This window comes from Fusarium vanettenii (assembly GCF_000151355.1).
Source record: "Fusarium vanettenii 77-13-4 chromosome 4 genomic scaffold NECHAsca_19_chr4_3_0, whole genome shotgun sequence".
In the NCBI taxonomy this organism is placed as follows: Eukaryota; Fungi; Ascomycota; class Sordariomycetes; order Hypocreales; family Nectriaceae; genus Fusarium; species Fusarium vanettenii.
Window position 1 is genome coordinate 157,470 of NW_003315866.1, and position 17,325 is coordinate 174,794.

At 52.8% G+C, this 17,325-nt stretch overlaps 6 protein-coding genes across 6 annotated transcripts; 5 read left to right on the forward strand and 1 right to left on the reverse strand.

Annotated features, from left to right (window-relative positions):
• Nucleotides 1-2,752: 2,752 nt before the first annotated feature.
• Nucleotides 2,753-3,397, forward strand: NECHADRAFT_79547 (uncharacterized protein; the record flags this gene model as incomplete). The annotated part of the gene is made up of 4 exons (XM_003045410.1): nt 2,753-2,773; nt 2,810-2,853; nt 2,933-2,972; nt 3,038-3,397. 4 exons carry the CDS (start codon nt 2,753-2,755, stop codon nt 3,395-3,397), a joined length of 465 nt encoding a protein of 154 aa, XP_003045456.1.
• Nucleotides 3,398-4,830: 1,433 nt separating this feature from the next.
• Nucleotides 4,831-6,330, forward strand: NECHADRAFT_79548 (uncharacterized protein; the record flags this gene model as incomplete). Its single annotated transcript, XM_003045411.1, has 1 exon — nt 4,831-6,330. One exon carries the CDS (start codon nt 4,831-4,833, stop codon nt 6,328-6,330), a length of 1,500 nt encoding a protein of 499 aa, XP_003045457.1.
• Nucleotides 6,331-7,025: 695 nt separating this feature from the next.
• On the forward strand, nt 7,026-9,412 carry NECHADRAFT_68778 (uncharacterized protein). Its single transcript, XM_003045412.1, has 4 exons — nt 7,026-7,498; nt 7,555-8,759; nt 8,806-9,219; nt 9,272-9,412. The coding sequence occupies exons 1-4, from the start codon at nt 7,217-7,219 to the stop codon at nt 9,276-9,278; spliced, it is 1,908 nt and encodes a 635-aa protein (XP_003045458.1). The 5' UTR covers nt 7,026-7,216; the 3' UTR covers nt 9,279-9,412.
• A 297-nt stretch (nt 9,413-9,709) lies between these two features.
• Nucleotides 9,710-11,235, reverse strand: NECHADRAFT_39621 (uncharacterized protein; the record flags this gene model as incomplete). Its single annotated transcript, XM_003045550.1, has 2 exons — nt 9,710-10,924; nt 10,975-11,235. The coding sequence occupies 2 exons, from the start codon at nt 11,233-11,235 to the stop codon at nt 9,710-9,712; spliced, it is 1,476 nt and encodes a 491-aa protein (XP_003045596.1).
• A 1,868-nt stretch (nt 11,236-13,103) lies between these two features.
• On the forward strand, nt 13,104-13,931 carry NECHADRAFT_79551 (uncharacterized protein; the record flags this gene model as incomplete). Its single annotated transcript, XM_003045413.1, has 2 exons — nt 13,104-13,185; nt 13,237-13,931. 2 exons carry the CDS (start codon nt 13,104-13,106, stop codon nt 13,929-13,931), a joined length of 777 nt encoding a protein of 258 aa, XP_003045459.1.
• Nucleotides 13,932-14,759: 828 nt separating this feature from the next.
• NECHADRAFT_100276 (uncharacterized protein) lies at nt 14,760-16,326 on the forward strand (the record flags this gene model as incomplete). The annotated part of the gene is made up of 4 exons (XM_003045414.1): nt 14,760-15,179; nt 15,232-15,268; nt 15,317-15,384; nt 15,445-16,326. The coding sequence occupies exons 1-4, from the start codon at nt 15,012-15,014 to the stop codon at nt 16,324-16,326; spliced, it is 1,155 nt and encodes a 384-aa protein (XP_003045460.1). The 5' UTR covers nt 14,760-15,011.
• Between the last annotated feature and the right edge of the window lie 999 nt (nt 16,327-17,325).

Genomic DNA, 17,325 nt, shown 5'->3' on the forward strand with positions numbered 1-17,325 from the left:
ACTTGCTATGTGAGAAATGCGCATCGCATACCATAGCATCAAGAATTTAGGACACATGCAAGAGCTTTGGCGTGAATAGTAATAGAGCTTAGAATGTTATGGTAAAGTTATATAGAGGGTATTGCGTATGTTTCCCCATATGGATCACTAGACTGATGAAGCTGCCTGGGTCGCAACCTAACCTGTAGCCAATAGCAGTAGGTGCCGTTTCTTATGCTCATCAGAGGCAAGGCACGCAGCAAGTGAGTCTGGCTGGTATATTAGCACTTACAGAGAACATCGTTCCTTGGTTACTTGGCTGTTGCTGACGAGTGTCTCCCCAACACTTGAGTGTGTAGACGGAGAATCACTCAAATAGAGTATACTCTGACCTTGACGTATCCCAGAGAAGAGCCACTCGATTGATCAAGATATAGCCGGTCGCGGTGTTCGATATTGATTCATGCTCCAATGATCAACTATTGGGTAGAGGCCGGCTCGGTGCATTCGATACCGAGATGGAAAGATCAGTGACAACCGGGTGATGTTGGACCACTTCTTCAACAACGATGGCCTCGATCACAGCAAATCCTTCTCCTTTGATATCTGCGTGCCTGCCTTGAGTGAGAAGAACAGAAGCATGCCTGCCAGGCTCATGACTTCTGACTGTCATCTTGAAGGTCGACTCATCTTGACTCTGACTCTGGCGGCACCATCGGCAAAGCCATGACTGGTGGGGCCAGGCAGACGGCATGTGGCCTTTGTGTGCCCCGGCTTTTGCGTCAACACAAGGAGAAAGAGCCATATGGAGGCAGTGATCAGGTGTTGCTGCAGTGGATGATGCTAGAGTATCTGCCGGCAGATGATGGTGCATGTCTCAGGCGAGAACCGGTCAACGGAGGAATATTCGCTTGCAAGCATCAACCGCCGGCGAAACCCAAGGGTTTTATATGAATACGAGGCGTCTTGTGAGCCATGAGGGGGACGATCCATTGTGCTCAAACACTTGAGTTCCCTGCATGGGACACGCAGGTTAGGACATGAGAAAGTCCTGGGATTGGGACACGATCCATGTCTGGGGGAACGGGATGTGGGCTCGCCATATTTCTTGATCATACCACAATAGAGTATCAGAATCAAGGATGGGCTCCCCTTGAAGGCCATGGAGGCCAAACAAGCAACTGGTCACGGACATGTATGATCCAAGCTCAGCGGGAGCGTTGACCGACCCAACACCGTGCACCAAAGATATCTTGTCCCTTTGACACTCGAGATATGATCTCCAGACTTTGACTGGGTGGTGAATAAGGCGCTTCCACGGGTGGCGATCATGGCAGTCACTTGATGCTGTCGATCCAGATTTACCGTAGGTCGTTGTCTAAGCGCGGAGGCTAGCAGTTCACGATGGTTGCGCGCGCCAAAAAGTCGAGTTGTGCGCTTAAGCGTGAGACAAACCCTACACCAGCCAATACCTTGTCGTGGTGCTACACACTTTGTGCATCTCGGTTGCAAAGACGATTGCCAAGCTGAATGCCGCAACTTCAAGGTTAAGAGTCGAATGCTAGTGATTACTCGGCTCCTTCCCGAAGGCACAGCAGCTTCAACATTTGACAAGACAAGAAAAAAAAAGTCTTGGTGATCGGCCGCTTTTCCGCTAGTGCTGAGGTCAACCATGTGGTTTCTCCGCACAATGGTTGATTTGGACATAGACTATGACGGCACTAATGCAAAAGTCCAGAAAGAAAAAAAGGTGTCACGATGGAACGGTCAGATCGAGCTTGGCGTTTTCCTTTCTGGCTCTTACATGGCTTGGACAACCGAGAGCTGAGAGTAACACTCGGCTCGAGTCAGAAAGGAGAACCTGTCACATCACATGCTTCATGGTAGGACAATTGACGGTGAGGGGAAAGATACTTGAAGTACTATTCGTAAAAGAAAGGCTGGGCTTGAATCCCAAGACTGTAGACGAGATTGATTCAAGCCAAGCAAGGGCTGCTAGTTCAGCTCTTGCTGACTGCATCACCGCCTCTTGTTAGCAGCGCGGCATGAACTCGAGTTAATATGCCACAGGCCTTGGCGAAATTTGTGGGCGAGGGGGGTCCCCTGTCTGTTTTCTTTCGCCTCGCCTCACCAATGTTGATCCTCCGCCATGCCATGACTTGGTCCGTGTCGGTCCGAAGGGTGGATGGCTGCAGAAGATGTGACCTGCAAGTGTCCTTTGAAAAGAATGAAGGGCAGAATATCAGGCTACAGAAGAAGTAATCTCGCGAGCATGTATGTACGTGTGTGTTATGTGTGTACGTCAGTTTGTCGATGGCAAATGAGACAAGTCTTGCAAGATGCAGCCCAGCAAGTTTGTGGACTCTTGTCTTGTCCATGCAAAACAAAATCTCACCCGCATTGAACGCGTCCAGGGCTACCAACAAGACAGACCAGGATGGTACTTTTGATGACAAACAAACCATCAGAAAATAGAGCAAATCCGCTAAAAAAGAATAAAAAAAGAGACGTCCGCCAGGACCGATCAACAGGCGGACTCCGGAGAAGGAGATCGAAGGGGGGGAAAAAAGCTTGGTTCTTGTTAGTCCTACGCGCGTATGCCCGCGGTGGAGACGCTGGAGATTTTTACTGAAATTAGTCAAACCGGGACATGGATGTGTTTTTTTACGAGTTACAAGAGGATGGACTGTATGAATACTGTGTACCTAAGCAAGATGCACCTACGTGGACGAGTAGGCAGAGGCCAGACCATTCAGACGTTGGCATTGCCACAATGCCTAGAAAAAAGACGGGAGTGAGTGCCTGAATCGGAACATATTTTTCATTACAGATATGTTATGCGCGCCAAGTGAGGCGCGCTATTATAGAGGCATAGTAAGCATGAGATGTGAGCCCAGTTCCAAAGACCCTTTTCACATGAGAAATACAACACCACAAACGTAACCTCTGGTAGCCTCGTATCGAGTGGTTCCGGTATACCGGGAAGAGTCATGGTTAGCAGGAAAAGCTAAGCAAACTTTAGTCGAGAGCCTAATTATACCGCTTCTTCCCTGACTAGAGGGTGGATGAGGACGGACGGTACGGTCAGGATCTCGAGGCTGTCATTGGACATGGTTCCTTGTTTGATCTGGAAGGGGGCTGTGCAACGCATTTCCCTTCTCCATCGCACAAAGCAGACCGCGGACCCATCTTTGTTTTGGCAAGGGATGGATGTCGATTGTGGGCTTTTGTTACTCATCCTGGATCTCCTGGCCGTTCTCCATTCCACTCGCGCAACGCAACGCAACGCAACGACACGTCACGGGCCTCCTTTCCTGAGACAACCAATCGAGGACAAGACGAGAGTCATCAGAAACCCAAGGTGGATTCTCTGGCCATGAGAGCGCCCCTTGTTTCGCCACGGAACATCCAGCAATGAGGCGTCCGTCCCGTTTTCAAAGAAAGGCAGGATCATCGATGAGGTGAAAATAAGGTGAGCTCATCGGCCAGGGGGGCCAACCAGAACTCCAGCTTTGCCTTTTTCCTCTTGCAAGAGCCCAACCCTATTTCCCCTGAAACCCGCATCGCATTCCTGGGGGTATCATACACTGTATGTGTCTCCTCATCACGATCCAATCCTTGACTCGTCGGATCGGCCTGCGGTCTTGCCCGTTGGATGTTGTCTTGCGTGCTTCACTGCTCTGCAACCTCCCAGCCCCAATCTTAGGTGCGTCTCGGAATGGATCATGGCGTTAGAGTGTCCAAGAAACAAGAGGGTTCAGTTCTTTGACCATCAGAGGCGCCCAGACATTCAGCCAAGCCTCATGACCAAGTCTTGCTTCCCACACGCCAAGATGGGGACAGGCTCCATGAGGTTTATTTTCTTTCTTTCCTTCTTTGGGGACCACCGCGACAAAACAATAGCCTCTATTGGCAAAGGGGGTCGGAGGGCCCAAGTAGCGTTTCATGTCCTGCTTCTAATGTCGTAGTGGCTGGCCTCGACCTCGGCAAGCACTTACCGTAGCGCTGACAGCGGCTCTGAAAGGTGAGGTGAGTGTGTGCCCGGTACTGAGGTGTACTCCGGAGCCGAAGTAGAGGTCGCACGCACAGCGAGAGCAAACGCCGTTGCGGCTGGCGGTTGGTGGTACAGACGGCGCACAGTACGGCCAAGTACCTGAGTTATGTACCGTTCCGCTACAGGGCCGTTAGCGCTGCTTCCATGCCCAGGCGGGCCCTGCCGCAGCACCGTAAACCGCTTCAGGGCTTCTCAGGAGCCTCCAGCGCAAAACGGGGCCGCCGGGTACTGTTCGCCTGCACCAATGAGAGTTGTAACACGCCCTGGATCGTTGGGGGCCGCGCAGGGGTCCGTCCGAAGGGGGAGCCCCGTAGACGGTTCCTGAGTGGCGATGGTACATGGGGCATCTCCACTTGGGCTTGGCTTCCATCGGTCGGTGGTCTCTCCAGGTTGCTCCTTCTCATTCTCTTTTCCCGACGAGCTTCATCCCGCATCGGACGACGAAGCGACCCCGTTCTTTCCTTTGCTCACTCCCCTTTGTCCCTCATTCTCATTCATTAGCACCTGGAGCCCCTTCCCTTCCCTTGTGCTTTCATCCTTCGTCTGATCTCCTTCTTTTTCTTCGTTCGATCAACCTTATTTCTTTTAGCTCCTGCCCTCCCTCTCGACCATTACCTCTCTTTCCTCGTTTCACTTTATTTCGACCTCGATTCTTTTTCCTTCATCCCTCAACGCCCAGACTTCCAGCCCAAGTCTCTCCATTGCATTGCCTGCTGGCAGGATCAACACTTTCGCTCTCCAGTATCCGAATCACCGAACAAGCAGCACACTCGCAAACAAGTGATCCTTTTCACATCATGGGTGACTCCTACTCAGCCGGTTCTGGCGCTACTGTCGTCACCCGACCGACAATAGATACCAGCAACCTCAACAACGAGAAGCCTCAGTCCCCTAGCATCGATCCTTCACGCCTTCACAGCATGGACGCCGACCCCAAGCGTCTCCAGAGCCTTGATATTCCTCCTCTTGAGCACTCTCGCTCGCCTCCATCACCCAACATTGCTGTCAACCCAGCTCTCTTCCGCAAGCAGACCTCACTCGATCTCGACGACTACTTCACCGGTCCTCGTGATATCCAAAAACATTCGAAATGGCCACTCATCATGCAGATGCATGGCTCAATTCTGCCCAAGCTGATTGTACCTCTGTTGATTGTTGGTGGATGGTCGACCGTCATCACCGTCATTTCCAAGGAGGTCCACCCGTTGGGAATCAACTCGGTTCTGCTTACTGTTCTGGGTTTCCTCGTCGGTCTGAGCTTGTCTTTCCGCTCTTCAACTGCGTACGAGCGATATGCTGAGGGTCGCCGTTACTGGGGCATGCTTACCATGGCCTCGCAGACACTTGGCCGTGTCTTCTGGATTCATGCTAGAGACCCCGAGGATCAGGACCCTCGCGAGATTACCCTCAAGAAGATTGGTGCCATGAACCTCATTGTCGCCTTCGCCGTCTCTCTCAAGCACGCTCTGCGATTCGAGCCTTACAGCGCCTACCCGGATCTCGAGCACCTCATCGGTCACCTCAACACGTTCGCCAAGGAGGCCACGTCGTGCGACCCTGATGCTAACTCTACCAAGAAAAAGAACATCTTCAAGTCGACCGGAGAATACCTCGGCGTCTCTTTCGCCACGAGCAACCCTCGCAAGGCTCTTAAGAAGACCAGCCAGCCTCTTGGCAACCTTCCCCTCGAGATTCTCAACCACCTTGCCATTACCCTCGACAAGATGATTGCCAATGGGCAGCTCGACGTTCCCATGCAGCAGACAATTGCCTACAACCACCTTACAATGATGAACGATGTTCTGGTTGGCTGCGAGCGCGTTACCAGCACTCCTCTCCCGATTGCCTACACGATTGCTATCAGCCAGATCACCTTTGTCTACGTGATGCTACTCCCCTTCCAGCTCGTCACTCTTCTCGACTGGGTCGCCATTCCCGCTACCATTGCCGCCGGCTACATCATCTTTGGTCTTCTCTTTATCGGCCAGGAGATTGAGAACCCCTTTGGACATGATGTCAACGATCTGCCTCTCGAAATCTATTGCGATCAAATTGCTTGTGACTTGGATATCATTGCGTCTCATGATAAGCGCGAGCCGGATGCGTTCCTTCTCAGTCACCAGAACATGCCCCTGTACCCTGTCAGCCTTGCTTCTGCCCGGACTTGGATGAAGCGCAGCGACGAGCATCTCCGAAATGCTATCAAGGACAAGCCCAGGACCGTCTTTGAGTGGCGCAGGAAGAAGGCGACTGGCGCATCGCTCAGCAATGAGGTGCGCGGCGATGACAACGTCTAAAAAGATTTCATTTACATACCCTCACTCACTCATGCATGTTGGCGGATTCTCGATGAGATTGTAATACCGCAACCACGGCGCATCAAAAATTGGCAATTATTCTATGTCTCGATTCTGTTCAATAATTCGGTTCGATTGTATTGTTTGGGGGGCTGGGGTTTCTGGAGCGAAAAGGTGGTCCGGCATATGTCATAATGACCTGCTCATTCGAATGGTCTTGGGAGCGTATCTATTTCGTTCGATCAGTTGCAATAAAATGTGCGATTAAGATGTATCTGGTGTAGTATTTGAGTGAAGTTGGGTTCTGGCGTGAGTCGTTGTATATTGATGGCATGACATTGTCGGTTACTGACGAGGCATTGGTGCTTGATATTTGACTCTGTAGTTGTACTGTCGAGTTCTTACATACTAGACGCCTCGTAATGGCTTGATAATGCTCTATATATACGCAGTTGAGCTCTACAATACTCTTAATCTCTTTTTCATCATGGTGGTTGATCAACTGAGGCATGGAGGGGTAATCCTTATCCGGAGCGGAAAAACTGCTGACCGTGCCCCGCGGTGGTGTCGCAGAACTGGGCGAATCGATGGCGCGCACTGCATGAGAAAGCGGCTGCCAAAACCCCAATGGCTCAAAGCCTTTTTACCCTCGAGCCCACTTGAGTCACACTGCCTGCAAGTGCAAGTGATGGTCGCGCGCTGTTTGACTCCCTCGACCATTTTTTCTTCTTCTTCTACTATCCATCGAACCTTTTACTCGTACGCCTGCTGTTCGCGACGACCATCTTTGGCCTTAAACCGGTCTCTTGTTCTTTGGTCAACTCCCCGCCAGCGACGACCCCTTCTACAACACCCCTCCCCACGATACTTGAACTTTTACTCCACGATGGCGTCCGACGGCAACGCGCTCGCCGAGCAGCTTCAGAAGCTTGGCATTGACAAGGTCGAATCGTACCCCAACTGCCACCCCGATACCAACCCTGTCGACATCTACCGCTCTCACATCACGGGCCTCCTGCAAGAGATCACGGGCGTTGACCCCAAGATCATCTACCCCGCCATCCAGTGGACTCAGACCCTCGACAAGGGAGATGCTATTCTCGCTGTCCCTGCGCTCCGGGTCAAGGGCAAGAAGCCCGGAGAGCTGGCTGAGGAATGGGTTGCCAAGGTCAGTCGCATACTGTTGTAATTGGTTTATCTGTTAGCTGACTCGATTATACGCAGTTTCCCGAGTCTCCCCTGATCGAGAAGCCTACAGCTAGCGGCCCTTTCATTTCCTTCTTCTTCAAGACCGACAAGCTCACCAGCCTGCTTCTGCCCACGATCCGAAACCGCTCTGATTCCTACGGAAAGAACCCCTATAACGGGCTCAAGGATCCCAGCGACCCCAGTGCCGGAAAGAAGCGCATGATTGTCGAGTTCTCCTCCCCCAACATTGCCAAGCCTTTCCATGCTGGTCACTTGCGAAGCACAATCATTGGTGGCTTCATCGCTTCGCTGTACGAGTACTCTGGCTGGGATGTCGTCCGAATGAACTACCTCGGTGACTGGGGTAAGCAGTATGGTCTGTTGGCTCTGGCTTGGGAGAAATGGGGTGATGAGGAGGCTCTCAAGGCTGACCCCATCAACCACCTTTTCAACCTCTACGTTCGAATCAACGTGGAGATGTCCGACGAGAAGGAGGCCATTGAGGCCAAGAAGAAGGCTGGTGAGGACGTCACTGCCCTTCTGGATGCCTCGCTCGACGAGCAGGCCCGAAAGTATTTCCGACGAATGACGGATGGCGACGAGGAGGCTGTTAAGCTGTGGCGACGATTCCGAGATCTGAGCATTGTCCGCTACAAGAAGACCTACGCCCGACTCAACATTGAGTACGACGTCTACTCAGGAGAGAGCCAGGTCCCCGAGTCTGACATGGAGGAGGCTGCCAAGGTTCTCGCCGCGAAGTCGCTTACCGAGGATGCTGACGGTGCTATTCTCATCGACTTCTCCAAGCACGTCGCTGGCAAGCAAGGCAAGAGTCTCGAGAAGGTCATTCTGCGAAAGAAGGACGGTACTGCTCTGTACCTGACCCGAGACATCAGCGAGCTGCTGAACCGACAGAAGAAGTACAACTTTGACCACATCATCTACGTCGTCGCCTCGCAACAAGACCTGCACCTGAAGCAGCTGTTCAAGACGATTGAACTGATGGGCCACGACGACATTGCCAAGAAGTGCCAGCACATTAACTTTGGCATGGTACTCGGCATGAGCACTCGAAAGGGCACCGTCAAGTTCCTCGACGACATCCTCCGGGACGTCGCTGAGAAGATGCACGATGTCATGAAGAAGAACGAGAACAAGTACTCGCAGATTGAGAACCCCGAGGCTGTTGCCGATATTCTGGGTATCAGCAGTGTCATGGTCCAGGATATGTCAGGAAAGCGGTACGTAGCCCCTTTATTGTTGACGAGTGTTTGCTAATAATGCTAGAATCAACAACTACAAGTTCGACATGGACACCATGACCTCGTTCGAGGGTGACACTGGCCCTTACCTCCAGTACGCCCACGCTCGTCTCTGCTCCATCCGCCGAAAGGCCGGCCTCACCGATGAGGAGTTGGCTGCCGCCGACTTTACTCTCCTGAGCGAGAAGCACGCCACCGACCTCGTCCGTCTGCTGAGCCAGTGGCCCGACGTTGTCCAGAACACTCTCAAGACTCTCGAGCCTACCACCATCTTGACCTACCTCTTCAAGATGACCCACGTCCTCAGCTCCAGCTACGACCACCTCCGAATCGTCGGCAGTGAGAAGGAGCTCCAGAAGGCTCGTATGGCCCTCTACGACGCTGCCCGAATCGTGCTTCACAACGGCATGAGCCTACTTGGCCTCACCCCTGTTGAGCGGTATGTACCCTGAGTGATGTTGAACATTGTACATGATGCTAACTTGAAACAGAATGTAAGGTAGACAAGATTAGAAATACAAAAAAACGGGATATAAAAAAGGCGATGACGATGGGATGCTGGCGCCGAGGTAGATCTCGATAAAGCCACAATAGATGAGAGCATGAAAAGTTATTAATATACCCATACAATTACAAGTGGTACTCTTGCTTGTGGTGTTGATGTCGCTGATTCGCCAAATCTCATCAAGAAATGCAGGTAAATGAATCTTGTGCCCATCGTATTCACCTGGATTTCCTTCACAGCCCCTTTTCAGGGGTCATCACCTCACAGCACTAGACGGACAGCCTCATTCATAATGTCTTTTAGCTACCTGAGCGAGATGAGATGCTTGCATCTCTCATCAATGTACGTAAAAGTCATATATACATGCATGTTCCAGCAGCGCTTATACACAGTTCTTGATAATCTCTAGAGTCTCATCATCGTCTTACAGGGTAAATCTGAAGCTCGGGTGCCAATCACCCATGTTCCTCAGGTCCTCCTCGGGCAGGCTCAACCTGTCATCGCGGTCTCCAGCATCACGCTTCCTGTTCTCGCGCCACATGAAGCCAAACATGAGGGTGGCGGCGAGTGTGCCCATCCACATCATGCCGAGGGCGGTGCCGTAGCCAGTCTTGTAAGTAGGAGACTCCTTGACGAGAAAGATGTTTGCGCCGATGATGCCGGCGACGTTGCCGAGGGTGACCTGGAGGGCGGAGCCGAAGGAACGCTTCCAGTGGCCCGAGAGATTGTTTTGCAGCCAGGCGAGGCAGATGGGTGTCGCGATGTAGCCGCCGGCGTTGATGAGGAAGACGGCGGCAAACTTGTAGTCGCGAGACTTGCCGCCCTGCTCGAGAAGCATGGCATAACCGATGGTGGCGATGCAAGCACCTGTGAGAACGAAGCCGTAGCGGTGCTTGAGACGATCAGATCCCCAGGCAGAGAGGAGCATGACTCCGGCCGAGAGCACATAGACAGGGATGGTCTGAACTTGAGCCTCCTCAGCCTTCCAGCCAAACTCGAGCAGAATGGTGGGCATGAAGAAGACACCAGCGTAACCGGTAGTGCCGATACCCATGTACATGAAGGCACCGAGCCAGATCTTCCAGTCCTTCAGGATCCTCTTGGTGGCGAACTTGTTGAGTGTGTCCATGCGGCAAGAGTCGCCAGTGTCAGCAGCGAGACGGCGTTGGACGAGAGCCTTCTCCTCAGCAGTGAGGAAGCGAGCCTGCTCGGGCCAGTCCGCAATGAGGAAGACAGCAATGATGGAGAGGAAGGCGGTGATGGCACCCTCAATGATGAAGATCCATCGCCAGGCAGACATGCCCTTGTCGCCACCAAGACGAGCAATTCCATAGGCCAACAGTCCTCCAAAGGCACCTCCAATGAGGGTGCTGGTGAAGAAGAAGGACATGCGCTTCTGGAATTCATGGCGCTTGTAGTACATGGACGTCACGTAGATGATGCCGGGTAGGACTCCAGCCTCAAAGGCACCGAGGAGGAATCGCAGGGCAACAAGGGAACCGTACGAGTGGACAAAGCCCATGCACATGTTGATGATGCCCCAGCAGAACATCAGTGCAGAGAGGTAGAATGACGGGCGAACCTTGCGGATGATCATATTGGATGGCACCTCGAGCAGGATATAGGGGATGAAGTACACCTGGCATGGATATTAGTGTCTGTGAATCTCCGAGAATCGACAAAACGTACAAAGAGAGCAATGTTGAAACGGTTGCCCGAGAGGTCAATCTCTTGTGGCAGCCCCTGAATCCTGGCATTGCTGATGTTGATCCGGTCGAGGAAGGACATCATGTAAATGATGAACAGGGTTGGGTAGATGCACAGATCCAGCTTCCTCAGCAGCTTCTTCTCCGCTACGGGATCAATGGGCGCATAGTCCTCCGACTTGGGTGTGCCAGGAGGATGCGACTCATCGGCCACAGTGGGCGTCTTTTCCTCAACAACTGACATGTCGAATCTGGATGGGGGAGACACGCTCAGAGAAGGTGTAAGGCGAGAGGGAACAAGAGGGTATTAGGGTAATAGTGAGGCGAAGGAGCAGCAGAGACTCCAGGCAGATTGAGCCGTTGATGCGTCAAACCAGGACGGGGGTGGGCAAAGATCAACTTGGCTCCGATAATCTGATCGACCGAGATGATCAGATATATTAATCTGCAATGAGACTCAGAGGGGATGTCTTGTTTTGAAGAGATGAAGCTCCTTGAGGGAAAAGAAAAGAAGAAGGGAAGAAAACGGACTTGTGAGACAATATATGCATCTCGGACGAGCCAACAGATTGCAGCTGTTTTCCTCACAGCCTCCAGGGGCATGATACGCGATGCGAGGTTCGAGCAAACAGACCCCGGCTGTGACTCCAAGAATACCCATTCTCACCTGTGGTATAGGACGGGGTCCTCAGGTTGCGTCCTGCCGGTAGCTGATGGCACGTTTTGCAGGTGCATGTTTCCCGCAGGTCCAGCATGTATGTCGACTCTGCATATCCCCCCCCCTCCTCGCTTGGCTCTCACTTACAGGCAGCTCCCTCGTAGAGGTCGGGATGAGCACCGTCTACGGCAAGCTCTAGATTGAATTAGGAAATAGAAACTGCTCAAGGTCATCGTCTCTCGTCGTGGTTGACCGTTGATAGAGTCTTACGAGTGGACTGTCGCTGTGGGGATAGGATCATCGCTTGGCAAGGCAAGACGGATAAAACACCCATGGCTTGGCTAGATGACTGGGGGGATTGGCTCCTCGATGGTCCAACGAGAGCCGGTCTTCGGCGTGTCGACGGGATGACTTTCGTCAGGGGTACCCCGGCCGAGCTCTAGATCCATGCTAAAGCCGCTCCCGCAACGGGTCCCGCGACGAGATGGGTTCGGGAGGGGGGCAGCAGAGATCCGACCCGGCTCACCAACTTACGAGTCCATGCGTCGGAGGCTGATGGAGAGGATTGCGCCTTTGGGTGGATCGCGAGTCCCCATGAAAGAAAGTGGTGATAGTGAGCTCGCGGGTCGAACGATGTCGTCTAGGCCCTGGCGCGCAGATGGAAGCACCTGTGCTGGCCCTCGGCGCGTGTGCTGGACAAAGCATCATCTAGATGCCCTACCACGTGGCCACAGACTGAATATTTTTGATGCCAATTTCATGGGGATCAAATGCATAAGATGATGGACCAACACAAAGTGCTGAGCCAGTTGCAATCCTGACTGTTGGCGGCATGTAAGGTTGAGGCTCCATCATCCTTGCTTGCTCCTGAGGTGGGTGTCGAGATTCAAAAGTTCTGGACCTGACGGTAAATTTCTCGTCAAGGCAGCACAAGAAAGAAGCAAAGAGAGCTCACAAGCGACTCGTCTGTTTCAAGAGATGGTTACCGCGTAGAGTAGCATCCACAGTCAGCCGCGCATGGTCTTCAAAGAGAGTCGTTGGAGTTGATCCCCCGGCATCGTGTGATGGATCAGAGGGACCCTTGCTCGGCCGAAACTTGACCCACCATGTGCCGGACGCCAAAGTGCCAATGTTGCGAGTGCCGTCTTAGCGGCCGTTGTCCCGCACCTTGGCGGCCAGTCCAAAGACACCTTGGCCATGCTCGACAGGCCTATCCCGGTAGTGGATAACATTGTGGCAACGTCAACCAACAGAGAGTTGCATTGGGAAGCCCCAAGAGGCTTAGAGCCTGGTACAGGGACAACACCACGTCCAGGCTCGCAAACGAAGGAACTCGTAATAGAAATCCCAATCGAAGCCCTATCCAAATACAGCCCAAGGGCCTTCCCCCCGAGACTCAGGCGCGATGGCCGCCATGGGGGACAAGATGAGCTCTCCACATACTCCCTTTAGAAATGATCACCGATGATCCCCATAGCGGGCCGAGCAAGATGGAGTCTTGTTGCCTTAAACTCGACGCTAGATACGCGGCGAGTGGTCTTTGTGTTTGAAGGCGATATCTGCGTGACAGACTATAACTTCACACAGCTCGCAACTCCTTGCAGGTCTCATCCGTGACCGCATTGTCGGGACTCTGCCAGCCTTTCGGCATGGGTCAGGGGCACGTTCTGCAAGAGAACCAACACAAGGCGAAATTGGTGGTCAGACTGTTGGTCAAGCACTTTTCCAGCTCTCGAGATGCCGGCGGATTCCTTCATGATGACTTGGCCCATGCTATCCCAGGCCTCCCTGGCCCGCTTGCAGTCGAGGTTACATGCGCAGAAAACCACACTTTGACCATGTCACGTTCTCGTGTACGTAAATCTCGACCGCTGCACCGCAACGAGGTGATCGCCCCTTTCTGGGCGGGGAAGAAGCGTTTCGTCTGTGCTGGATCGGCTCGCGACTGCGAGACATCTGGCGTGATCGTCTTTGTGGTTGATGAGAGCTTCTCTTGTGGAAAGAATGAGTGCAGATCCGGGACAAGCAGTATCACCATGCTCGGCACGAGCCATTGGATGCTGGTTGCTCAAGGCTGCCTGCTATCAACCTGGGATTGTGAGCCATGGACTTGGTACTGCGAGAACCAACATGAACCCAATGATTCGGAAGAGATTCCAACTGTTGGTAACCCCTTGAAAAACTCTCTCGTTCTGGCTGTCCGCAGTTCAGGGCTGCAAGGGCCGACTCTCTATATGACACCACACCCAACCTCTTACGGTTCTAGACGCACAGCACCCTAGCTTGCGGTATCTGAACGTGTTTAACCGGAAGAATCATGGTGAGGTGCCGGTATTTGGGCATAGTCACCAACTATGTCTCCTGGCTTCCTTGGCGACCCCTCACGGAGTATCTGACTCTTCTCTTGTGAGTCTTGCCCATGGCCATGATGCGATTCGTGAACTGTTTGCCTGACCGATCGTGTGGCTTCGGGTCAGTGTCTCAGGACACGCACCTCAAGTTCGAGGTAAGTTCGAACCTTGTGTGTGACAGCAGGATGCATAATCCTTCGTGATTGATCCACCGCCTATGCAAGAAGGGATCACCACGGAACAATGTGTGCCAGAATTTGCCGACGCAGGAACATCCACATCCTGTGAGCAAAAAGCAAGCTCTCTTCGACCAACAGGCGGATTCCAGAGCGGCAACAAAGATTCATCTCCGAAGGGGCTCCGGACCCGAAGACCTCTACCGGGATGCGTCCTTCATCGCGTATTATTGCTCTGGTCCGTGGGGCCAACTCCTCAACACCATGCCCTGGTCTCCTGTTGGCCCTCGCGGGATGGACCATTCTCGAGCTGCGTGTTTTCAGAAACAGCCCCTGGCGTATTCACCCGCCTCATCATTCTGAGGAGCCAGTGGTATCCTTGGACTGGTGACTGCTATTGCATGGCCAGGAGGAAGCATGGATATGCCTAGGCCTCCTGCGTCTGGCCCTCATGTTAACGTCGCAGAGGAACTGTCGATAGACGAAGGGGTGTGTACGAATTCACCTGCACAACGGCTTTGTCCGGCACAACGGATCACAGTCCGCCCCATGTTGGACATTGCTCGGTCAGTAGTGGTGAGAGATTTTCTCGGGCCTATATCACCCAAACATCGTCTCGCCGCGCCCAGGCCGGGGAGGCCAACAATCACCTAATGCCTCTCCCTCCCAGCCCGTCGTATTGGATCCTTAAACAGGGAGTACGTTGTCTGATTCCCTTCTCCTGGGAGGTTCCTGTCGCCATATATCTTTGACGCCCCAACGAGCTCAACCTGAGACTGGCCCTAGACGACTTTTCGACGTTTGAGACCCGTATGGCATCGACCAACACTGCAACATGGCGAACGACACTCCAGACCCAAGCTTGAGCAATGCGCATATGCTCTACATTCCCATCGCGATCTTTGGTGTGCTGTGTCCGTTATTGGTGGGTATACGTATCTGGTCCCGGCGAAGGAAGGGAGGACATCTCGGCGCCGATGACTACACCATCATTGGTTCTCTGGTAAGTTCCCAGTGCCAGATGTGGCGCAGAGGCTAACTTCAACTTCTGCCAGATCTTTTCCCTGGCGTCAAGTGGACTTGAGATTGCATGTGAGTCTGCCAACTGGCAACCCCGAGTACCTCGCTGACGTTGTCCAGCATGCCATTACGGATTCGGACGACACTCCAAGACCCTCTCGAATGAGAACAAGATCGAAGCCCTCAAGGTTTGTCACAAACCCCCACCCAGGAGATGATACGCTAATCGAAGGCCTTTTCTGCTCAAGTTCTTTTTCGTTTGCCAAGTGTCGTACAAGGCATGTATCAACTTGACAAAGTGCTCGATTGTTCTCCTGTACCTTCGAATCTTTGGCAAGGTCCGCTGGTTCAAATGGCTCTGTTGGGGTTTGGTGGCAATCGTTGCCATGTACGCCGTCTCTTCGGTCATTGCCACCATTTTCCAGTGTACACCAGTTCGTCGGGCATACAACAAAAGTGTTCCGGGAACCTGCATCGACAACGGCAAATTCTGGTATGCCAACGCCGGCTTCTCTATCGCGACCGATCTGATCATCCTCTTCATGCCCATGGCTTCCGTGTATCAGCTGCAGATTCAACAGATTCAGAAGATCGCCCTGGTCATCGTCTTTGCGCTGGGTGGCTTCGTCGTCATCACCTCCTGTCTTCGAGTTACCACCATCGACATCGCCGCAACAACAACCGATGTCACCTTTGACGTTTCTTCTACCATGTGGACGGTCATCGAGATGAATGTCGCCATCGTCTGTGCTTGCCTTCCGATGATTCGACCAATAATTGTCAAGGTGTTCCCCAAGCTCATGCCTAGGAGCAGCAGCAACAACCAAAAGTACGGAACTCCGAGCTACGGAACCAAGTCATATGCGCACAGCCAAGCGCGAGACAAGAATGAATGGATCCAGATCGATGCCGGCCGAAACGGGATCCCATTGACTTCGATTCGGAAGGCTGGTTCGACAGGAAGCGAGGAGAGCATACTTGGTCCTCAGGTCGAGGCTGGCACGAACCTTGGGCCACCAGGAGCACCATGGCCGATAGAGGAGAATGGTCAGATGTCGATCCAGAAGACGGTGCAATATAGCGTAGAATATTCGAAAGGACAGCCGCAACAGCAGAAGGGTGAGAAGTAGGTAATGGTGGACTAATGGCAGGCCTCTCAGGGGTCATTGCGAAGGGTTTGGTAACGATGAAGCTTCACGATTTATTTTGTTATAGCAACGTTTTCCGTAGAAAAAAAAAAGGTACTTCTTTTCGTCAATATTTTGTGTATGCCGGTCTGTGATGAACGTGTGAAGCTGCGACGCAACCCAGTGTCGCTAGGGTGTCAAAGCTGGGCCTTGGTCACAGTTGTTGTCACGTTTACAACGTCGTAAAAAGTCCATCTCAGGCCATAGCTCATGAGAGCGAACTGGACATTGAGGAATGGGTGTTTATTCCATCCTGCAGATATCCTAGGAGATGGAGCTCTTCTCGGTTTCGGGAGTTGAATCCATCAAGGGTCATGGTGAATCGAACCCTGTGGTTTAAGCTTCGGGGCTTGTAGGCCCTCCATATTAGAGACATGCGTGGTGCTCGTGAAAGGCCAAGAAAGGACGTCGAAAATGGATCCTCGTCTGGGGACCCCGGTTTGTAGGATCGTCTTGTGTTCTCGCTTCTTCTCGCCAGGAGGCGGATCAACCTGGGTAAGAGGAGCCCCCACGAAACCGAACGGCGCAAAGCGGGCCGTCTTGTCCGCCTATCCCATTGTGTGCGTGAGCCTTCCCAGACAGGGGAAGTTGGCCGCGAGCTGTCGCAAGCTGTCCGCGTCAACGATGAATTACCATTCCTTCAAGTCACGGACTGGAGCAGAGTGAGGACGACGTTGATAACTGGGTGTTGGATATCTCATAGTGCGACTTGTGGGTCGAGATGGAGCTACTCCAAGGCATCCAGCAATTAATAGGGGTCTAGAAGGGCCATGTGGCTGATCGGGCAGCCATTGGCGTGTCTCTCAAAGAATGGTACGCATGCGAAACCGAGCAAGATGATGAAGCTATTGGTGGAGCATGAATTCTCTGAGAGTCGAGAAGCATGCCAACGAATCGACAAGGGGGAGGGTTGATGTTGTAGCCTCACAGGCAGGCGCTTTC

What these genes read in the sequence shown, in the direction of transcription:
- NECHADRAFT_68778 (XM_003045412.1), top strand. Translation starts at nt 7,217, where the DNA reads ATGGCGTCCGACGGCAACGCGCTCGCCGAGCAGCTTCAGAAGCTTGGC. An exon ending in CTGAGGAATGGGTTGCCAAG is followed by an intron (nt 7,499 to 7,554) that starts GTCAGTCGCATA and finishes GATTATACGCAG; the next exon opens with TTTCCCGAGTCTCCCCTGAT. An exon ending in CAGGATATGTCAGGAAAGCG is followed by an intron (nt 8,760 to 8,805) that starts GTACGTAGCCCC and finishes TAATAATGCTAG; the next exon opens with AATCAACAACTACAAGTTCG.